Below are 15,444 nucleotides of genomic sequence, written 5' to 3' on the forward strand. Positions count from 1 at the left end.
TTCACCCTTCGCCGCGCCGCAGCACCTCCGCGTCTCCCTCCGACTTCCCGTAAAGAGTCCGCCGCCTCCCCCCGCTCCCATCCGCCTCCCTCTCCGCCTCCCTCCCCCTTCTCCCGCCTTTTCCCCCATCTCCTGGGCGACCCCGTCAGATCGCCTCGCTTGCGGCTCCACCGAGCCCGGTACCGCCATTAACCCCCCTTTCCCCCCCCCCCAACCATCGCGGTGTAGTCCCGGCCTTTCCCCCCCCCCCCCCCTCCCTTCTCTCCCCTCAGCGGCCGGATCCCTCCGCGCCGCGCTCCGCTCCGCTCCGCTCCCTCCGCGCCGTTGGGGAGCTCCCGGCCGAGCCCCGCCGAGCCCAGCCCCGGCCCCGACCCCAGCCCCCGGCTCCCCCCCTTCCCCTTTCCCCGGCTCCCGTCAGCGCAGCGCGGCTTCCCCCCTCCCCTTCCCCTCCTTTCCCTTCTCTCCCTTCTCCCTCCCTTCTTCCCTTCCCCCCCGGCCTCTCTCTCTCCTCAGCTCTCGCCCTCTCCCTTCAGCCCCTCGCCATGTCCCTCAAGCAAGCGGCGGCGGCGGCGCAGGCCGCCGGCAACAACCGCAAACCCCCCGGTGGTGGCAGCGGAGGAGGAGGAGGAGGTGGTGGTGGAGGAGGAGGAGGAGGAGGAGGAGGCCCCGGTCTCCCGTCAGCTGCGGGCGGCGGGAGGCAGAACATGGGCAGGTGGGTGCGCGGCGCCGGGGGCTCCCCTGAGGGAGAGGAAAAAAAAAAAAAAAAAAGGGGAGGAAGGGGTGAAAAAAAAAAGGGGAAAAGGGGAAAAAAAAAAGGGAGGGGGGGGGGAAAAAAAAAAAAAAAGGGAGCGGGGCCGCGGCGCGGGGGGCTCCGCCCGGCGGGGCGGGGGAGCCGGCATGGCGGCGGGCGGGGCGGCCGCAAGGCCCCGCTCACGGCTGGAGGAGGAGGAGGAGGAGGAGGAAGGGGGGAGGAAGAAGAAGGAGGAGGAGGAGGAGGAGGAGGGGTGGGGGGAGCCCTGACGGTTCCGCAGTGCCGCCGCCGGGGCGAGGCCGCGGCCCCGGTGCCCTTCACGGAGGAAGCCGGGGACGCGCCGGGGCCGCCTCCATTTTGCGGCGAGGGGCTCGGGGCTCCCCCCCCCTTCCTTTCCCTTCCCTTCCTTTTCCTTCTTTTCCCTTCCCTTCCCTCCCCCCTTTTCTCTTTCGTCCCCTTCCCTTCCCCTTCTTCTTCTTCTCCTCAGCCCCGAGGCCGCCGGGAGCCGCCTGGGGAAAAAAAAATAATAATAAAAAAAAAAATGGGGGGGGGGGGCGATGGGGCCGCACGTGGGGGGGGGGGGGGAAAACGGGAGAAAATGGGAGAAAAAATGAGGGGGGAGGGAGGCAGGGAGCAGGGATTGGGATCCCCCCCCCACCCCCCCCCCTCCGGCATCCTCCCGCTGCGCCTTAATCCCCCCCCCCGATCGCGTTTTAAAACAAAAATACCGAATTTTTATTTTTTTAAAAATATATATTTTTAAATTTTTTAATTTATTTATGTAATTATTTATTTATTTTCTCGCCCCGATCGCAACAAAACGCAGCGCCCGGCGGCCTGCGGCGATGGGCGCCCGTAGCAAGGCCGGGCCCTGAAGGAGGAGGAGGAGGAGGAAGGGGGAAGGGGGGGGGGGGGGGCAGCAAAAGGGCCGGGTCCCTCCCTTCCCTTCCCGGTCCTCCCCCTCCGGCCACCCCTTCCCCGGGCCCCCCTTCTCCACCCCCCCCTCCCCGAGCCGCCCGAGGGGACCAGGCCCGGCCTCTCGCCTGGTTTTTCCCCCCCCCCCCTCCCCGAGCTCCGGGGGTGCCAGCGAACAATCGGAGGAGGAGGAGGAGGATGGTGGCGGGCTGAAGGTCACCACGCTTACCCGGGGTGGTTCCCTTCAACCTGGCCTTTTTTAATTTTTATTTAATTATTTCCCCCCCCCCCACCTCACTTTGGTGCGTTGGCAATAAAAAAAAAAAAAAAAAAGAGTTGACGGCGGCTCCATTGTTGCACATCCCTGAAAATGGAGTTGTACTTTGTTAGCGCTCTGGGGAACTGGAAAGGGGGGAAAAAGCTTTGGTAGGGTGGAAAAGGAACGAAATGAACTGAAATAGTATCAGCGGGTGCCCCAACGAGGGGTTGAAATAATTCCCTGTTTTTTTTTTTTTTTACATATGGCTGTCTGGGTTGCCCATGATGTTTACTGTGCCTCGCTGAACAGTTACCCCTGCCAACAGACAGTGGCACTATAGAGGTTAACGTGAAGGACAACAAAACCCACAGCTTTTTTTTTTTTTAAACATTTTTATTTTGCAAAATTCCGGATTGTGAGCTCTCGTCTCGGTAGATGAAAGGTGTGAGCTTCGGTTCCTTTGTCAAGCTGTAAAATTAAAGCCAGTGGCTTTCTCCTCCCAGCCTTGCTGCCTTGCCACTTTTGTTGGATGGATTCCATCTCACAACTTCTTAGGGAGTTGTAGTGGGACTGTTAAACGACCAACGTGCGCCCACAGCGGTGTTTATACCTTTTTTATAAAAAAAATAAAATTAAAAATAGATTCTTGAAGTTGGCTCTGAAAGGCAAGTCAGTAAAATCCCAGTCCCTGTGCTGATGGAGCCCCACAGGACACCTTCAGAGAGCTTTTCCTATCGCTACCCTAAGTAAAAGCCTTGCCTCTTTTTGGACTACAAACTTTAGGGTGGTTCATGCTGCAATATTTTTCCTGTAAATGAAAAGCTGAGCGGCTTTCCTCTTTGAAAAATCAAATTGCTTTTTAGCTGGCCTGCATCTTGCTTCCAACTCAAAGTGTTGCGTTTAACAGAAACTTAAACATCTCCAGTTCTTGCCAGGCTTTCTTAGCAGTATTGCAGCCCAATTCTCTGCAGCACAGGTATCCTTTTTTCTTTTTTTTTTTTTTTTGGTTACATCTCAGGATAAAAAAAATAAATAATGTTGCTTCTCAGGGCCAGGTTGATTGTAAACGCTTAAATTTGGGTAGAAAGTTTGATAGTTAGCTGTCCTGGCCTTAATTTTATGCTGGTTTCAGTACTGTAATACTGGGTTGGGCTGAGCACCTGGTAGTGAGGGAGGGTCAGCCTTGCTCCCTGTGTGTGTTTCCGTGGTCTTGGAGCGGTGGATTTACGTGTTTCGTATTTTAAAAGGTAAGATGTTGTGGGAAAGAGTGGGAAATTCCAAAGTTTGCTCTTTCATTGTTCCTCCTTCCCCTTTTACACTGGGGAAGAAAATCACAAAATGAGGTTTCTTTCCAGGTGTTTAAAAATGAAACAAGAAGAATTAATACATCTATATCTTTAATAAAACAGGCAGGAGGTGCAGTTCTGCTTGTCTTTAGTAGTAACTGCACGTGGAACGTGGTAGGTGGGAAATGGGGCCAGAGGGGGGATGCCAATAGATGTTAAACTGTAAATAAAGAAAATGTAGGGCCTCATCTACAAACCTGCCCCGAGCACCAGTCAGAACCTTTCCTGGTCCCTACAGTTTGAGGTTTAGTTGAGTTTGTCCCTAACACAGCCACGAGGAGGCTGACAGCCCTATGGCTAGGGGTTGCATCTGTCTCAGCCCGCCTTCAAACTCTGCAGCCTTTTTTCCTGGTGGCATTTTGTCTGAAGGCACAGCCCCCCCAGCTCTGGTTTGGAGGGTTATGTGCCTGGCTACAATTGTGGCAAAAGGCCCTTTTCCTTTGGGTTTGGGATCTTTCTTGCCCAACTGAACCTGGGCGCCCTTTGTCAATATTGTAAGCTTCTGTCTTTTATACATTGGTTTAACCATGAAAAAGTGAAAAATGAAATTATCCAATGTTGTGTAGCTTGGTTTTGAGGCTTGGCGCTCCTTGTCTGCTCTTATTTTCCTTTTTCTTGCCTTCCTTTCTTAGCCCAACTGAAGAAAGGGCAGAAGGGAGGTGTCGGTTCTGTTAGGGTAGAAATAATTGGGGATATTGACTACCGAGGCGCTCGGAAATAACGCGAGGGACTGTTCTGGAGGCTCGTTCCCACATGGCAGTCAGAGGTTTTCTAGTTCATTCTGCTGTCTTTGTGTGTGTCGGTTTTAATGCAGCTGTGCCGAACTGCTGAGCAAAATAAACGGCTAACCTGCGGGGCTCTTCCCTTCCAGCAGTTAATTCGTTTCACAGCGATATTCCGAACCCGCTTCTGAGTAAGTTTTAATTTACCGACGGATTCGTTGCGAGGTGTCTGAAGGAGGTTCCTCGGTGACCAAGTCCATCAACAGGCACAAGTGTGCACTTGATTCAGGCGTGCTTATCTGCTCAGGCACTACAGAAGTTGTCTTGCACGAAGACAAGAGCAGACGTTTAATAACATCAGAATCGGGAAAAAATACCAAAAACAACGCTGCGGTACTACTCGTCTGACCTTAATTTGACAGCTTTGGCTCATTTGACTCCTCTATAGGCAATTTCTGCGCTTAAGCGAGGTCTGAACTTTGTACCTGTGAGCTCTTCCTTAGAGGAAGGCTTTATCAGCTCTCCGCACTCGTAATGAAAGTTCCGTAGAGTGTCCTTAAATGGTTCTCCGAGCTGTAGTAGTGGCAGGGAGTGCTCCACAAACTCCTGTTCCCTCCGTTAAACTCCACGGTCTTTGTAGTTGCACTGCTGCTGCAGACATTAATTGCAGTGTGGGTGCCTCTGTTTCTTCTCCGTCGTCTCAGAGCGAAGATGCTGTTGGGAAGAAAGCTTCGCATCCTGGAAGGACTCGCGCTGCTTTTCACTTAACTGGAAAACAGAAATGCGTGACCTTGTTTTGCTTATACAAACGCTCAGCTCAGCATGTAAACATAGGACGGGAGGCGAGCGAGGGCTGTTGAGGAGCAGGGCAGTGAGGGTTCATAAAAACAGAAAAAAAAAAAAATCACAAGTTGCTTCCGGGGGAAAAAAAAAACATTTATTGTGCAGCCTTTGAGATGAAGGCCTCGCGTAGACTTTCGCTCGCAAGGTACAAGTACCAGCCTGCAGTGAGCTGGCTACCAAGATTAATTGCTTGGTCAAGTTACTTTGTCTGGTGCAGCACTTTGCTGCCTGGGTGACTTTCCTACCCTGAAGCACTGGACTGGGTTCCCCAGTTGGATTTGCCAGCTTGCTGTGCCTTCTCCAAGGCTTCCATTCGACCACATTTCTGCCATACAAAATGCATTTTTAATTCACCCCGCTCATTATAATCGAGATGTGGTTGTAGGTAGCAGTGCAAAATTGCTACTGACCCTTCTAATTTCTCCCACCCCCATTTTTCCTCGCCTGTTTTAAATTGTGGTGAGCTGCTTCTGGCAAAGACCGTCTGGTTTCTGCTTCGGTGAAGGCCCTGGCTTATTCTTCATTTGGCGTGTCAAAGATGCATCAAAAGGTAGTTTGAATTGAGCCTTCACCATTGGAAGGTGACCTGCAAGTCCAAGTCTTGCTTCTAGCAGAAGGCACGTGCAGGTATGATTGAGTTGTAAGGTTGGCAGGATCGTTTAAAGTCTTGGTGAACATCTTTAGGGGTTTCGATTCAACGGTTGTAGCTAGAAAACGAGGTCAGGGCTGCGAAGAGATCAGTCAGATCCGAGCAGTGCGTGCGATTTGTGCAACTGCCTCAACTCTTGCTCTGATGTGGAACCTGCAGCCTCTTGCCAGCGTGGATGAATGCAATCACATTGCTCCAGCTCACGGATCTGTGAGAGGCAGAAGTGTGGAAGTGTGGTAGGAGATGGAAAATCCAGGATGCTTCAGGCTGAGCTCTTAAACAGTGCTGTGAGCCTGCTGACCAGCCTAGCAAGGCGGTTATTTCAGTTCTAAGCATGCACGCCACTCGCCGGGGTGTGCTTTCCATTTCGAAGGCACCAAGCTCTCGTTTTGGCCACTTCTACAGCTGATGTCACAAGGGAGGTCTTCTCCAATTCTTAAGACCAACAGGAGGAACCGGGGACACGGTTCACTTCTCCATGTTCCTTGACAGGCAGCTTTGGTGAACCTTTTGGTTGTGAATAAAAGGAAAAACGAGACCTGGCTTGTGCCTTTTTTGTCGGGGTCGTTTCACGTCTGCTGGGATGACTTTCCAAGAAGAGGATGGTTCATCCCAACATCAAATGGTTCATGTTCAACCAGCAGGCGTGATCAAGGGCAGGAGCTGCTCCTCACCAGGGCAAACCCGAAGCTGTGACGCTACCTCCTAGGAAGTTCGGGTAGTTAAATAAAAGCTGTTTGCATTGGGATTTTTTGGTCAGCTTAGTGCTCCGCGAGTATTCTGCAAATGTCAGCTTGACACCTGAAGTCTGCCTTTATTACCAATCAGCAAATGTCATCAGCACGCGTGGTGCTGTTTCTGTTGCAGGAGGTTGTTTTTCTTAACACTGGTCAGCCAGTAGTTTGGTGGCCTTCCATTTCTTCTTCCCTGTTAAGGACTTTCACGATTCTCTGATGGACCTGCTGATTTCTGCCAAATTTGCCTGATTTGGGAGAACCCTTTGGTTTCTTGACCAACTCATGAGTCCCGTGTATAAGGGCTTGCTGTTTGGAGAGCAAGGTCGTGTTCAAGCACAGCCCAGTGTTTTCCAGAGCAGCTGAAGGTGTTTGGCATTCACTTGGATTTAGGTTTCGGTTGTTGTTTGGATGTTTTGAAACATGAACATGATTCTTTGGGCTTCTCTAATTAAATGGATGCGCATCCGTAAGATGGGTCTGGTTCAGAAATTGATTTTTTGAACTAAAACCCAAGACTTTGTTTTGCCTTACTTGCGTAACAACGCACGCTCTGAGTCGTCATCGTGATACAAATCTAAAGCCCTAAGAGAAACATTTCAAACTGGAACTTGCTGGTACAGGGAAGGCGCTTTGGAAGAAGGCACACCGGTGATGTTGAAGCTGTAGCTGAGGACCTGCTGGCTGCAGGGCCCCTTTTGGGGTGGCCTTGGCCGAGTTGGAGCTCCCAGGCTGTTCCATCACTCTTTGCAAGGTGTCAAGAGCTTACGGGTTGATTAAAAGCATCTCAAAGCATTGAAGATGTTGCACATCCATTGAGTTGAACTGGAAGGAGCGGCTGGTTTTTAGGGCAGGGGGACTGGTGGGCTAGCTTCTGGGGTCTCGCAGTGGCTGGTAGGTTTTGGGGTCGGGCTGCTTGGTCGGTGGCCCTCGGTCAGGGAGGCAGCGATGATGAGGTTGTAATCCCAAAGAAGGGATGGGGATGGAGCCCAAAAGCGCAAATGAGGTGGTTTTGCTTTAGCGTGCCAGCAAGCTTTGGAATTCGTTTCAGCTACGGGATTGTGCTTGAGAGAGAATATTTGTGGAGTTTTGTAATGAGACAGTGTTAGCATTTTCTTTGTTTTCTCCTTTAATTTTTTGTAGGTAACCCTCTTACCTAGTAACTGGCGGTGTTGCTTGTAGGTCAGTATTTGAAGGAGAAATGCTGTAGGCCCTGTAACTGCCTCGTTTGGCTCTGGGGAAGCGCCGTTTTCCTTTGCTCCCATTCTCAACACTACAAAGTCAAGGTTTTGAATTCTCCTTTGCTACAAAATTGATGAATTTCAGCAGTTCTTTTTTTTTTTTTTTAATTGTATCTGATGTGTATGTTTAATTTCAGAGGTCGCAGCAGTGGCAAAGGACCGCCTCAGCCTACGGTGAGTATTTTTCCCCCCTCATTGTACCTCTTGTAGATACAACGAAACAGCTCCTCTACCAGGAACTGGAGTAACAATGTGAAAATCGCAGATAGTGGAACATTCTCTCAAATTTTGGATACCTTGATGAATATTTTAGACTGAGCTATGCTTTTTTAAAGATGTAACATCTTGCATTCATCTAAATCTGAGAGGGCGAGGAGGGAAGGAACACTTAAGCATTTGAACTATGTTAATATAAATCTCTTCTCAATTTTCTTGCGATTATAGTTGTAAATATGTGGATACAATTTAACTTAGGACCAAATTGAAAAGCATTGCTTTATCTGAGAACTATCTAACATTGCCTTCTCCTTTAAACAGATGACTAAAGATAGCAAGGCAACATATTTAGTTAAATAAAAGCAGCAATTTTGTTTAGCTTTCCTATGAAATAGCAAACCCAGTGTTATTGTAGCTAACCCATTATTACCTGAGTGTGTAGCTTTAGTCGTTTCCAAGGCTCAATACTGTTGAAGTATACATGTGGCTTGACTTGTAAAGCGTAATTTTATCAAAGCTAAAGATCTGGATCTTGATTTAAAAAAAATGGATCTTTGAACTGCACTTTGAACAACACCGAGTGCTGAGCATAGGAGTGTCCTTAAACGCATACTGGATGTGTTGCTGGTTTAAAAAGCTCAAAATATGGTGGGATGCCTGCACGTTTCAGCATCTCTTGTTTGACAAGCATGAGGTTGATGGGGAGAGATGCAAGATGTTGCCAAAACACAGTCATCCCTACCACTTCACCTGTACATGTGCAAGTGCCTCGCTTGGCAGCTCGGGGATGCGTGGTCAGCTCCCTGGGCTCAGAGCTCGGATTCTGAAACTGCAGAGAGTTCCTTTGGGCTGGTTTTATGACAGGCTTTGTAGCTCTTTGGCACTTTGTGATCTGATGACCTTAGCTTCTGTTAACGAATGTCATCAGGTCCGTTAGCTGAAGAGATGTAGCTCAGCAGGCCCCAGAGCACCTCTTTACTTCTCCATCAGTTGGGGCACCTTATCCTGTTGCTAGCTCTCAAACCAAAGAGGGATGATGGCCGGGCTCTCCAGTTACGCTTCTCCATCTGGGAGCTTCACCCAGCCAGTAAGGGGATTGACACTGAGTGACATTAGGGACTCTATAAAGTTCCTCTTGTTTGGGAGGGTGGGTGTTCAGATGTTTAATTGATCAGAGAAAGGTGTAAGAGTCCTCTGCTAATCTGGTGTGACTTCAGTTCAACGTGTGTTGGCCAAGTAAGGTCTTGGACCACTGTGTTTCTAGGAGCTGGTGTGTATGGCTGAAAGCTGCCCTTGTTTTGTAGCGTTGGCTCTTCGAATTGTTATGAGTATTTCTCGTATGTTCATGACAACATCATTTTTATCTTTCAGATTTCGTTCGATGGCATCTATGCAAACATGAGAATGGTTCACATACTTACGTCAGTTGTTGTAAGTCTTCATTGGGAAGTAGGGTAAACAGTGTCTATAGTGACATAGAATTGTTAATATTACACTAATTGTAATATTATGGGGTGAATACAACAGTATGCACCATGTTCCAAGCTTGGAATTTAAACAATCACAGTAATAACTTTGGTGTATTTTTGGCTTGGAAAGCTACAAATTGTATTTGAACAGGTATGGCAAAATTTTACGTTTACTGGTCATATTCTTAATTTTCTGTTCTTAATTTTAACTAATGAATTCACATAAGGGAAATCCTGACGTGCCAGAATTGGGTAACACAGACTGTCCCACAGCAGCTAGAATCTGGGATAAGACTTCATCCTTGCTTGTACTCATGGACAGATTTGTTTTTGCACAAAAACTTGTTTTCATGAGTAACCAATGAAGAGTCTTGGGTGTACCAAAACCGCTTCTGTGATTTAAAGGAATTTCAAGGGATTTAAATCCCTTCTGAACAAACTGTGGTACATACCTCTAGGTGTTTGCATCTGCAGAACCAAAGAGGTGTATTAGTAAACAGGCAAATGTTGAATAAGTAGATTTGAATAAACTCTAAGCTATATTTTTACACCTTACGTAAAGATACGTTTTTGAGAAAATTGTTCAAATGACATTTGTCAGGCTGGTAGAAAACTACATTTTCATCTTTCTTGCATTCTAGGGATCCAAATGTGAAGTACAGGTGAAAAATGGTGGTATATATGAAGGAGTTTTTAAAACTTACAGTCCTAAGGTAATTTTTACAGTTTTGACTCTCCCTCTTTTCTTTCTGAAGACTGAATAATCAACGCTTCATTAAATGGGAGTACTTGTTATCAATTATTTTGACCGTTGATGTCTAAGTTTACACAAGCAGATTCATTTCTGCGAACTGTTGTAAATGTCTGCTTTTTCCACTTCTGTGAAGTTACCTAGTAGCTTATTGTGCATTAAATTTAGGATATTCTTTATATATCTCTCATAGTGTGATTTAGTGCTCGATGCTGCTCATCGGAAAACAGCAGAATCCAGTTTGGGGCCAAAACGTGAAGACATACTAGAGAGTATCTTATTCAAGTCTTCAGATTTTGTTATGGTGCATTTTAAGGATATGGATACCAATTATGCCAGAAGAGGTATACTTTTTCTTAAGGTTCTTAACATTGTCTATACCAAAGTTTGTTTTTTTTTGAATGTTTTTCTTATCTTGATATGTCATGGAGTGAAAGTGCACATTTGTATGTTTTCAGGTTGATCAACAGTTGTCACTGGGAGCTAAGTGTTTATCGTAACACCCGTGCTTTATTCCCATGTAGCAGTAATTAGGTATAGGAATTTGTGGATATTTAAAGAGAGATTTTCACTCCTTTCACCTTGTGTTCGTACATGTGTATGTTCTTGCCTTACTTATGGCTGAAGGTTAAGACTCTTGTTTCAAGGAATTTGCTTTACCTAGAAGAAGATGCATAATGTCAGAGCAACGGTGCCATTTAAATGCAGATAAGTTCCAGGTTCTGGATGGGACTTTGAATTTGAATTACACCAGAGCCGTTTTATAATGGATCTGCTATGACCATAGAATCACTTTAATGTAAATGCAAACTGGGCTCTCTATTACCCAATTTTTATAGATTTTCTAGTAAACAGAATGAAAAATACACTGCTCTTCTAGGAATAATTACTCAATGGAGGTTTTCTAGAAGAAAACAATTGCTTTGGGTTGAACAGTCACTCAGTTTGCATTATTAGGTGGAATGCCTTTGCATCTAAATCTCTTAAGTAGTCGGAGAGGAGAGCTGACATAAAACTGTAGAGACAGAGCAAGATAAACTAGAAGGCTGCAAAACTTGATAACTCGTAGTGGGTAAATTAATCTGCTTTCCATTTTTTCTCAAAAATGTATTATCTTGAAACCACACTTGGAAGTATAAGTCAATCTCTAATCACACCTGCAAATTACAGCAAAGAAGGGCTTTCTGCTTCTTGGGAAGTTAAGTAAGCAAGGATTCAGAAGAATGGAAGTATACGAACATGCATGCAGGAATGGTGGGCCTTTTCTTATAAAGAAACCCAAACCTTCATGGCACAGAGTCAGATAAACTGGTGTGATGTGCACTACAGACTGGGTCTGAGCTTCTAGGTGAGGAGATGGCGTTCCCTGCTGCATTCGTGTTGGGAATGGTTACTGCCTGGTGCCCAGATCCATTTGACAGTGTTGCACTTTGTATAGAACAAAGACTGTTAGCTTCCATAGATCCGGGAATAAATATTTTAACATTTCTTAGCCATTGATGTCTTGGCTGTTTCCCAGACAAGTTAGTGTACAGTTTGAACATATATGGTGAAAATGTAGCTCGCTCTCACTTCTTAAAAAATGTAGTCAAGCAAAGGGGCACTCCACAGGCACTTGGTTGCCATAGGAAAGGCTTACTGGGGTAGGGTTTGTTGGGGGTGTGGGTATTTGTGTTGTTTCTTCCCCCCTTACACTTAGACACATGGTAGACTGTTGAGGAGGCCTTGAAGTAAACTTACTTGCTGCAAAAAAAATACTGGTTTTGTAAATTTTAGTGTATCCTGTTCTGGTTGAGTATCGCATCTTGAGTTCTATGAATTTTTATTCTGGCATTTGCTTCTCTGCTGTGCTGGAGGAGTGCAGACAAGTGGTGCTCCTGACTCTTGGGTATTGATCTTCTGAGTTACCCTCAGACCTGAATAGCAGAGATGTTCATCTGTCTCTGCCTTTTTGTCAAAGACTGGAAGAGTAGCGGTAAAGAGCAGTGGGTAGGGAGAAAGCGAATGGGATGGATTCGCCTTTCAGAAGGAGTGGAAAATACAGTTATCTCCGAAAGAACCATCTGCAATGGTCTGCCAAGCACCTTTCATTGCTATCTTACTTGTGCAGCTTTGGAGCAGTGAGCTGATAATTCATCCTGCAGCTACATCAGGAGTGTGAGGGCAGGGAAGGTAATGGCCGTATAAGCTTGAGGTGGGTGAAACTCCTCTGCTTGGAAGCAGCAGTCTTAGATTTGCTTATGCCAAGCGTGACATTGCACCTTCAGATGGATCAGTGGAGAAAGTGTGCTGTGGTCATTGGAAGGGTTGGGAGAAAAAAATAGCAGGTCTGCATGGATAGGAACTTTCTGGCAGCTTATGCTTAAAAATAAATAATACAAAAACTGTCCCTACTACCTAGGCCCTTAATTTGCAACTGTCTGTCTTGCCTAGACCTTTGTGCTCAAGTAGCTTTCTGCTAGGCTTCAAGTGGGGTCATCTGAGGGACCCTCGCTGTGCTGTTAGGGCTTTCTGCAGTAACAGCACGCTGATGAAGGAAGCGTGCATCAGGAGACTCAGGTGAAAGTGCATAATGTCCATCTTCCCCCCTCAGACTATTCTGTCTGCCTGGAAGGAGAGACAGGCAGTTTCTGCATGTGCCAGTGGGAATCATCAGCTGAAAATCTACCCCGATGTGCCAGCTGACAGCCTTGGCAGGGTATTAACACCTAACATCTCTGCTTTGCCTTCTGAAGGGAAGGTGAAGCGCTCGGATTTAGTAGGTTCCCGATGACAAGGGCTGCATGATTGGAAGAAGAGGGTATGTTTCCCCAAGGTTCTGCAGAATGAGCTTTCATTTTCTGGAGTCCTAAGCACCAATCAGGCTGCTGTGCTAGTTTCCATATGATTCAAATTTGACTAAGGCTTGAGTTGTCTTCTTGGCTTCTCTTTAAAGACGAGACAATTCAAGATCATAACTACTGTTGAAGTAATAGGCTTCTACAATGTTTTTATTGGTTTTTGGCACGGTTGCTGCACTCTGAGAAAAATATTACAAATCCAATGAAAAAAGGCAAGAGAGAATTGCCTATTTAAGTTTTTCCTTGAATTAGCACTGAAAGTGGCATCTTTCCAGAGAAAGCCTTGCAAGGGGAATAGCAGTAGGCATATTGGGAACAAAGGAAGGAAATGCTGGTCTGCAGAGCTGGTGGTAACTGGTTCCTATGTTTTAAATCAGTAGTGAGTAGTTTCAACAGTAAACTCTTGGCTGTTTTGTAACATTTAGGCTGAAACCTCAGTTTACTTTGAGCCATACTAAACTCGATCAAAGTTTGCTGTGCGCCGTGAACACCTCTGGCACATAATGCAGCCTGGCTTAATAGCTTCTGAACTGCAGAGCTGCGCTTAAATGCATGTTTGTGCTCTTCGCCATTAGTAGCGCAAAACATGTTTGAGAAAACAAGCTTTTTAAAGGCTGAAATTAATCAAACCTGGACTCTTAATTGCTCTATTCTGGCAGTCCTTTCTTGAAGTCATTTAATAGCACATACTTGAAGAATGTGCCCAAGCTGAGTTTTTCTTAGAATGTGTATATTTAATTCACTTTTGCTTAATGTAATTTCTCTTGCGTAAAATTGTCTTTGGGATTTTTTTTTCCAGTTAGCAGGCTTTGAAACAAGAAGCGAGGTCTCAATATATCAAGCTCCTTTGCTCAGGAGACTTCATGTTAAGCAGGTACAGAGGCAGTGGGGGCTAGCTGAGCGTTAAAGCTCAAGCTTCTTGTACGACCACTTTTCATTTGACCTTTGATTTGAGTTTTACCACATATAAAAGGAATTGAATAAAAATTTGGCCATCTCAAGGTGTCACGTGGATTGCTCCTTCAGCAGTTCAGAGATAAGAGGCACCTGATAAGGAAGAGGGAGGGGGCGAGCCTGTGCAGTCGGTGTCTTGTCTGCTAGTGCTCTGCCAGTTGGTGCCTGTAGCAGCAGTTTGTTTCAGTCTCTACTTTCTTAACAATCTTAAAAGCAGTGTTTTTGTTTTGGAAGCACTGATAGGAAGAATTTTTGTGTGTTCTTAATTTTGTTGCTCATCAGCTTTGTTAATGTCTTGTTTGACTTGCCATGTTTATAATCTTGGTGTTCCTGTGTGTCTGGCTGGCTGTTTGTTCCAGGAAAATAGCGACCTGTGCCTTGAGGTACCTTTCTGCTACACTTACACTTTGTCTGGATGCTCATGAGACTGTGTTGTGTGACTAGAAGTCTGCCTTTGTAGCTTGAATTTTTCCTAACTCTAGACGTTTTTGGGTTGTAGAGCTTAAGCCGATGTCGCAGTCTCACTTGTGACTTAAAATGAAAGAAGAGCAGAGAAGCTTCCTGTGCCCAGTGACATGCTGGATTCTGCTGGGAAACTTAGCATGGGCTCTACAGGTCTTACTCAGACCTGTAACATTCGCTAGATAGGGGAGTTTCTGTTCTGACTTGTCCCCCCACTTCATCTGTATCGTAATTTTTGACAGCACTCTGCTGAGTTTTTTTCATGTGGCTTTTTAAATAGGAAAATTGGTGGGTTGAATATGTGAAGCTTATTAAGCTAGTATTTTATTTTGAGTATCCTAAATGTTGTCATTGCATATGGAGGTTTTTTGTCTGAAGTTATATAAAAGAAATGAAGGAAACACCCTTCTAAAATACAGCAGATGACCTCCATCAGGTGCTGTCACCAGTCCTCATACCTCATGTTTATCCAGTCTCATCGGAGAAGACTTCCCTGTGCCCCCAGTGAAGTAAATTTCGTTACTTAAGTGACTTGAGCAACCTCCAACTTGCATTTGGTGTCAAATACCTGATCTGAGGGGATCGAGCATGAAACACCAAATTAATGGGATTGGGCACAGAACAGCACTGGCCTGTCTAGATCAGGGCTGTGGTAGCTACAGGGGATTGTTAAGATAAACAGTTTCACATAGAAGCTCCTTACTTTCGCTTTCCTTTTGAACACGCTCTCGTTACTCCTTAACTGTGGACTTAGCACTTTGTTATGTAGTTTCGGTTCACATTTAAGCATATACACTGTTTTTATAGCATATTTTAACATCTGTTTGTATGAAGGGAAACTGAGAGAGGTTTTCTTTCCAACTGGTATACCTTAGAGATCTGGAGGCTGTTTGGAGGGTTTGTAGTGTAGCACAGCAGGGAAGCACAAGGGGTTGTGAACAGTGGGAATGTTGCTGAAGTTTTATTATGGAAATGATCTTTGCAAGGTGGGAGATGTATTACCAGTGTGCATATGTCTGCTAGAAGGCCTGAAAGAGTTTAGCATTGCCTGAATTCAGCCATATAATGTGAAAAAAAATCCACCTGTATTTATATCTGATGTCTTCCAATTTTTTCTCTCTCCATATCTGTTTGTAGTTCCTTCAGAAACAGGTAACTTTTTTGGCAGTCACTCTGTCTCTGCATCTTGCCTTTTCATAATGCTTCTGTTACCATAATATATAATGGAAACTTACTATCTTTGCTCGCACATTTATGGCACTATAAAACATGCATGCGTAACTTCACGGAAT

At 45.9% G+C, this 15,444-nt stretch overlaps 1 protein-coding gene across 21 annotated transcripts in view; it reads left to right on the forward strand.

The window, feature by feature from the left end:
- The first annotated feature begins 299 nt into the window (after nucleotides 1-299).
- ATXN2 (ataxin 2) overlaps nucleotides 300-15,444 on the forward strand; it is a 51,246-nt gene continuing 36,101 nt past the window's right edge. For 12 of the 21 annotated variants that reach the window (XM_038187625.2, XM_038187626.2, XM_038187637.2 and 9 more), the window contains exons 1-6: nucleotides 300-712; nucleotides 7,598-7,634; nucleotides 9,048-9,107; nucleotides 9,787-9,858; nucleotides 10,090-10,240; nucleotides 15,290-15,304. In XM_038187625.2, the coding sequence (XP_038043553.1) occupies nucleotides 543-712; nucleotides 7,598-7,634; nucleotides 9,048-9,107; nucleotides 9,787-9,858; nucleotides 10,090-10,240; nucleotides 15,290-15,304 (505 nt within the window). In that variant the 5' untranslated portion in view covers nucleotides 300-542. The remainder of the gene's footprint in view (nucleotides 713-7,597; nucleotides 7,635-9,047; nucleotides 9,108-9,786; nucleotides 9,859-10,089; nucleotides 10,241-15,289; nucleotides 15,305-15,444) is intronic. The other 9 variants (XM_038187628.2, XM_038187629.2, XM_072024479.1 and 6 more) reach the window with 1 other exon arrangement.

The sequence above is a fragment of the Anas platyrhynchos genome, chromosome 16 (assembly GCF_047663525.1).
Source record: "Anas platyrhynchos isolate ZD024472 breed Pekin duck chromosome 16, IASCAAS_PekinDuck_T2T, whole genome shotgun sequence".
Classification (NCBI taxonomy): Eukaryota; Metazoa; Chordata; class Aves; order Anseriformes; family Anatidae; genus Anas; species Anas platyrhynchos.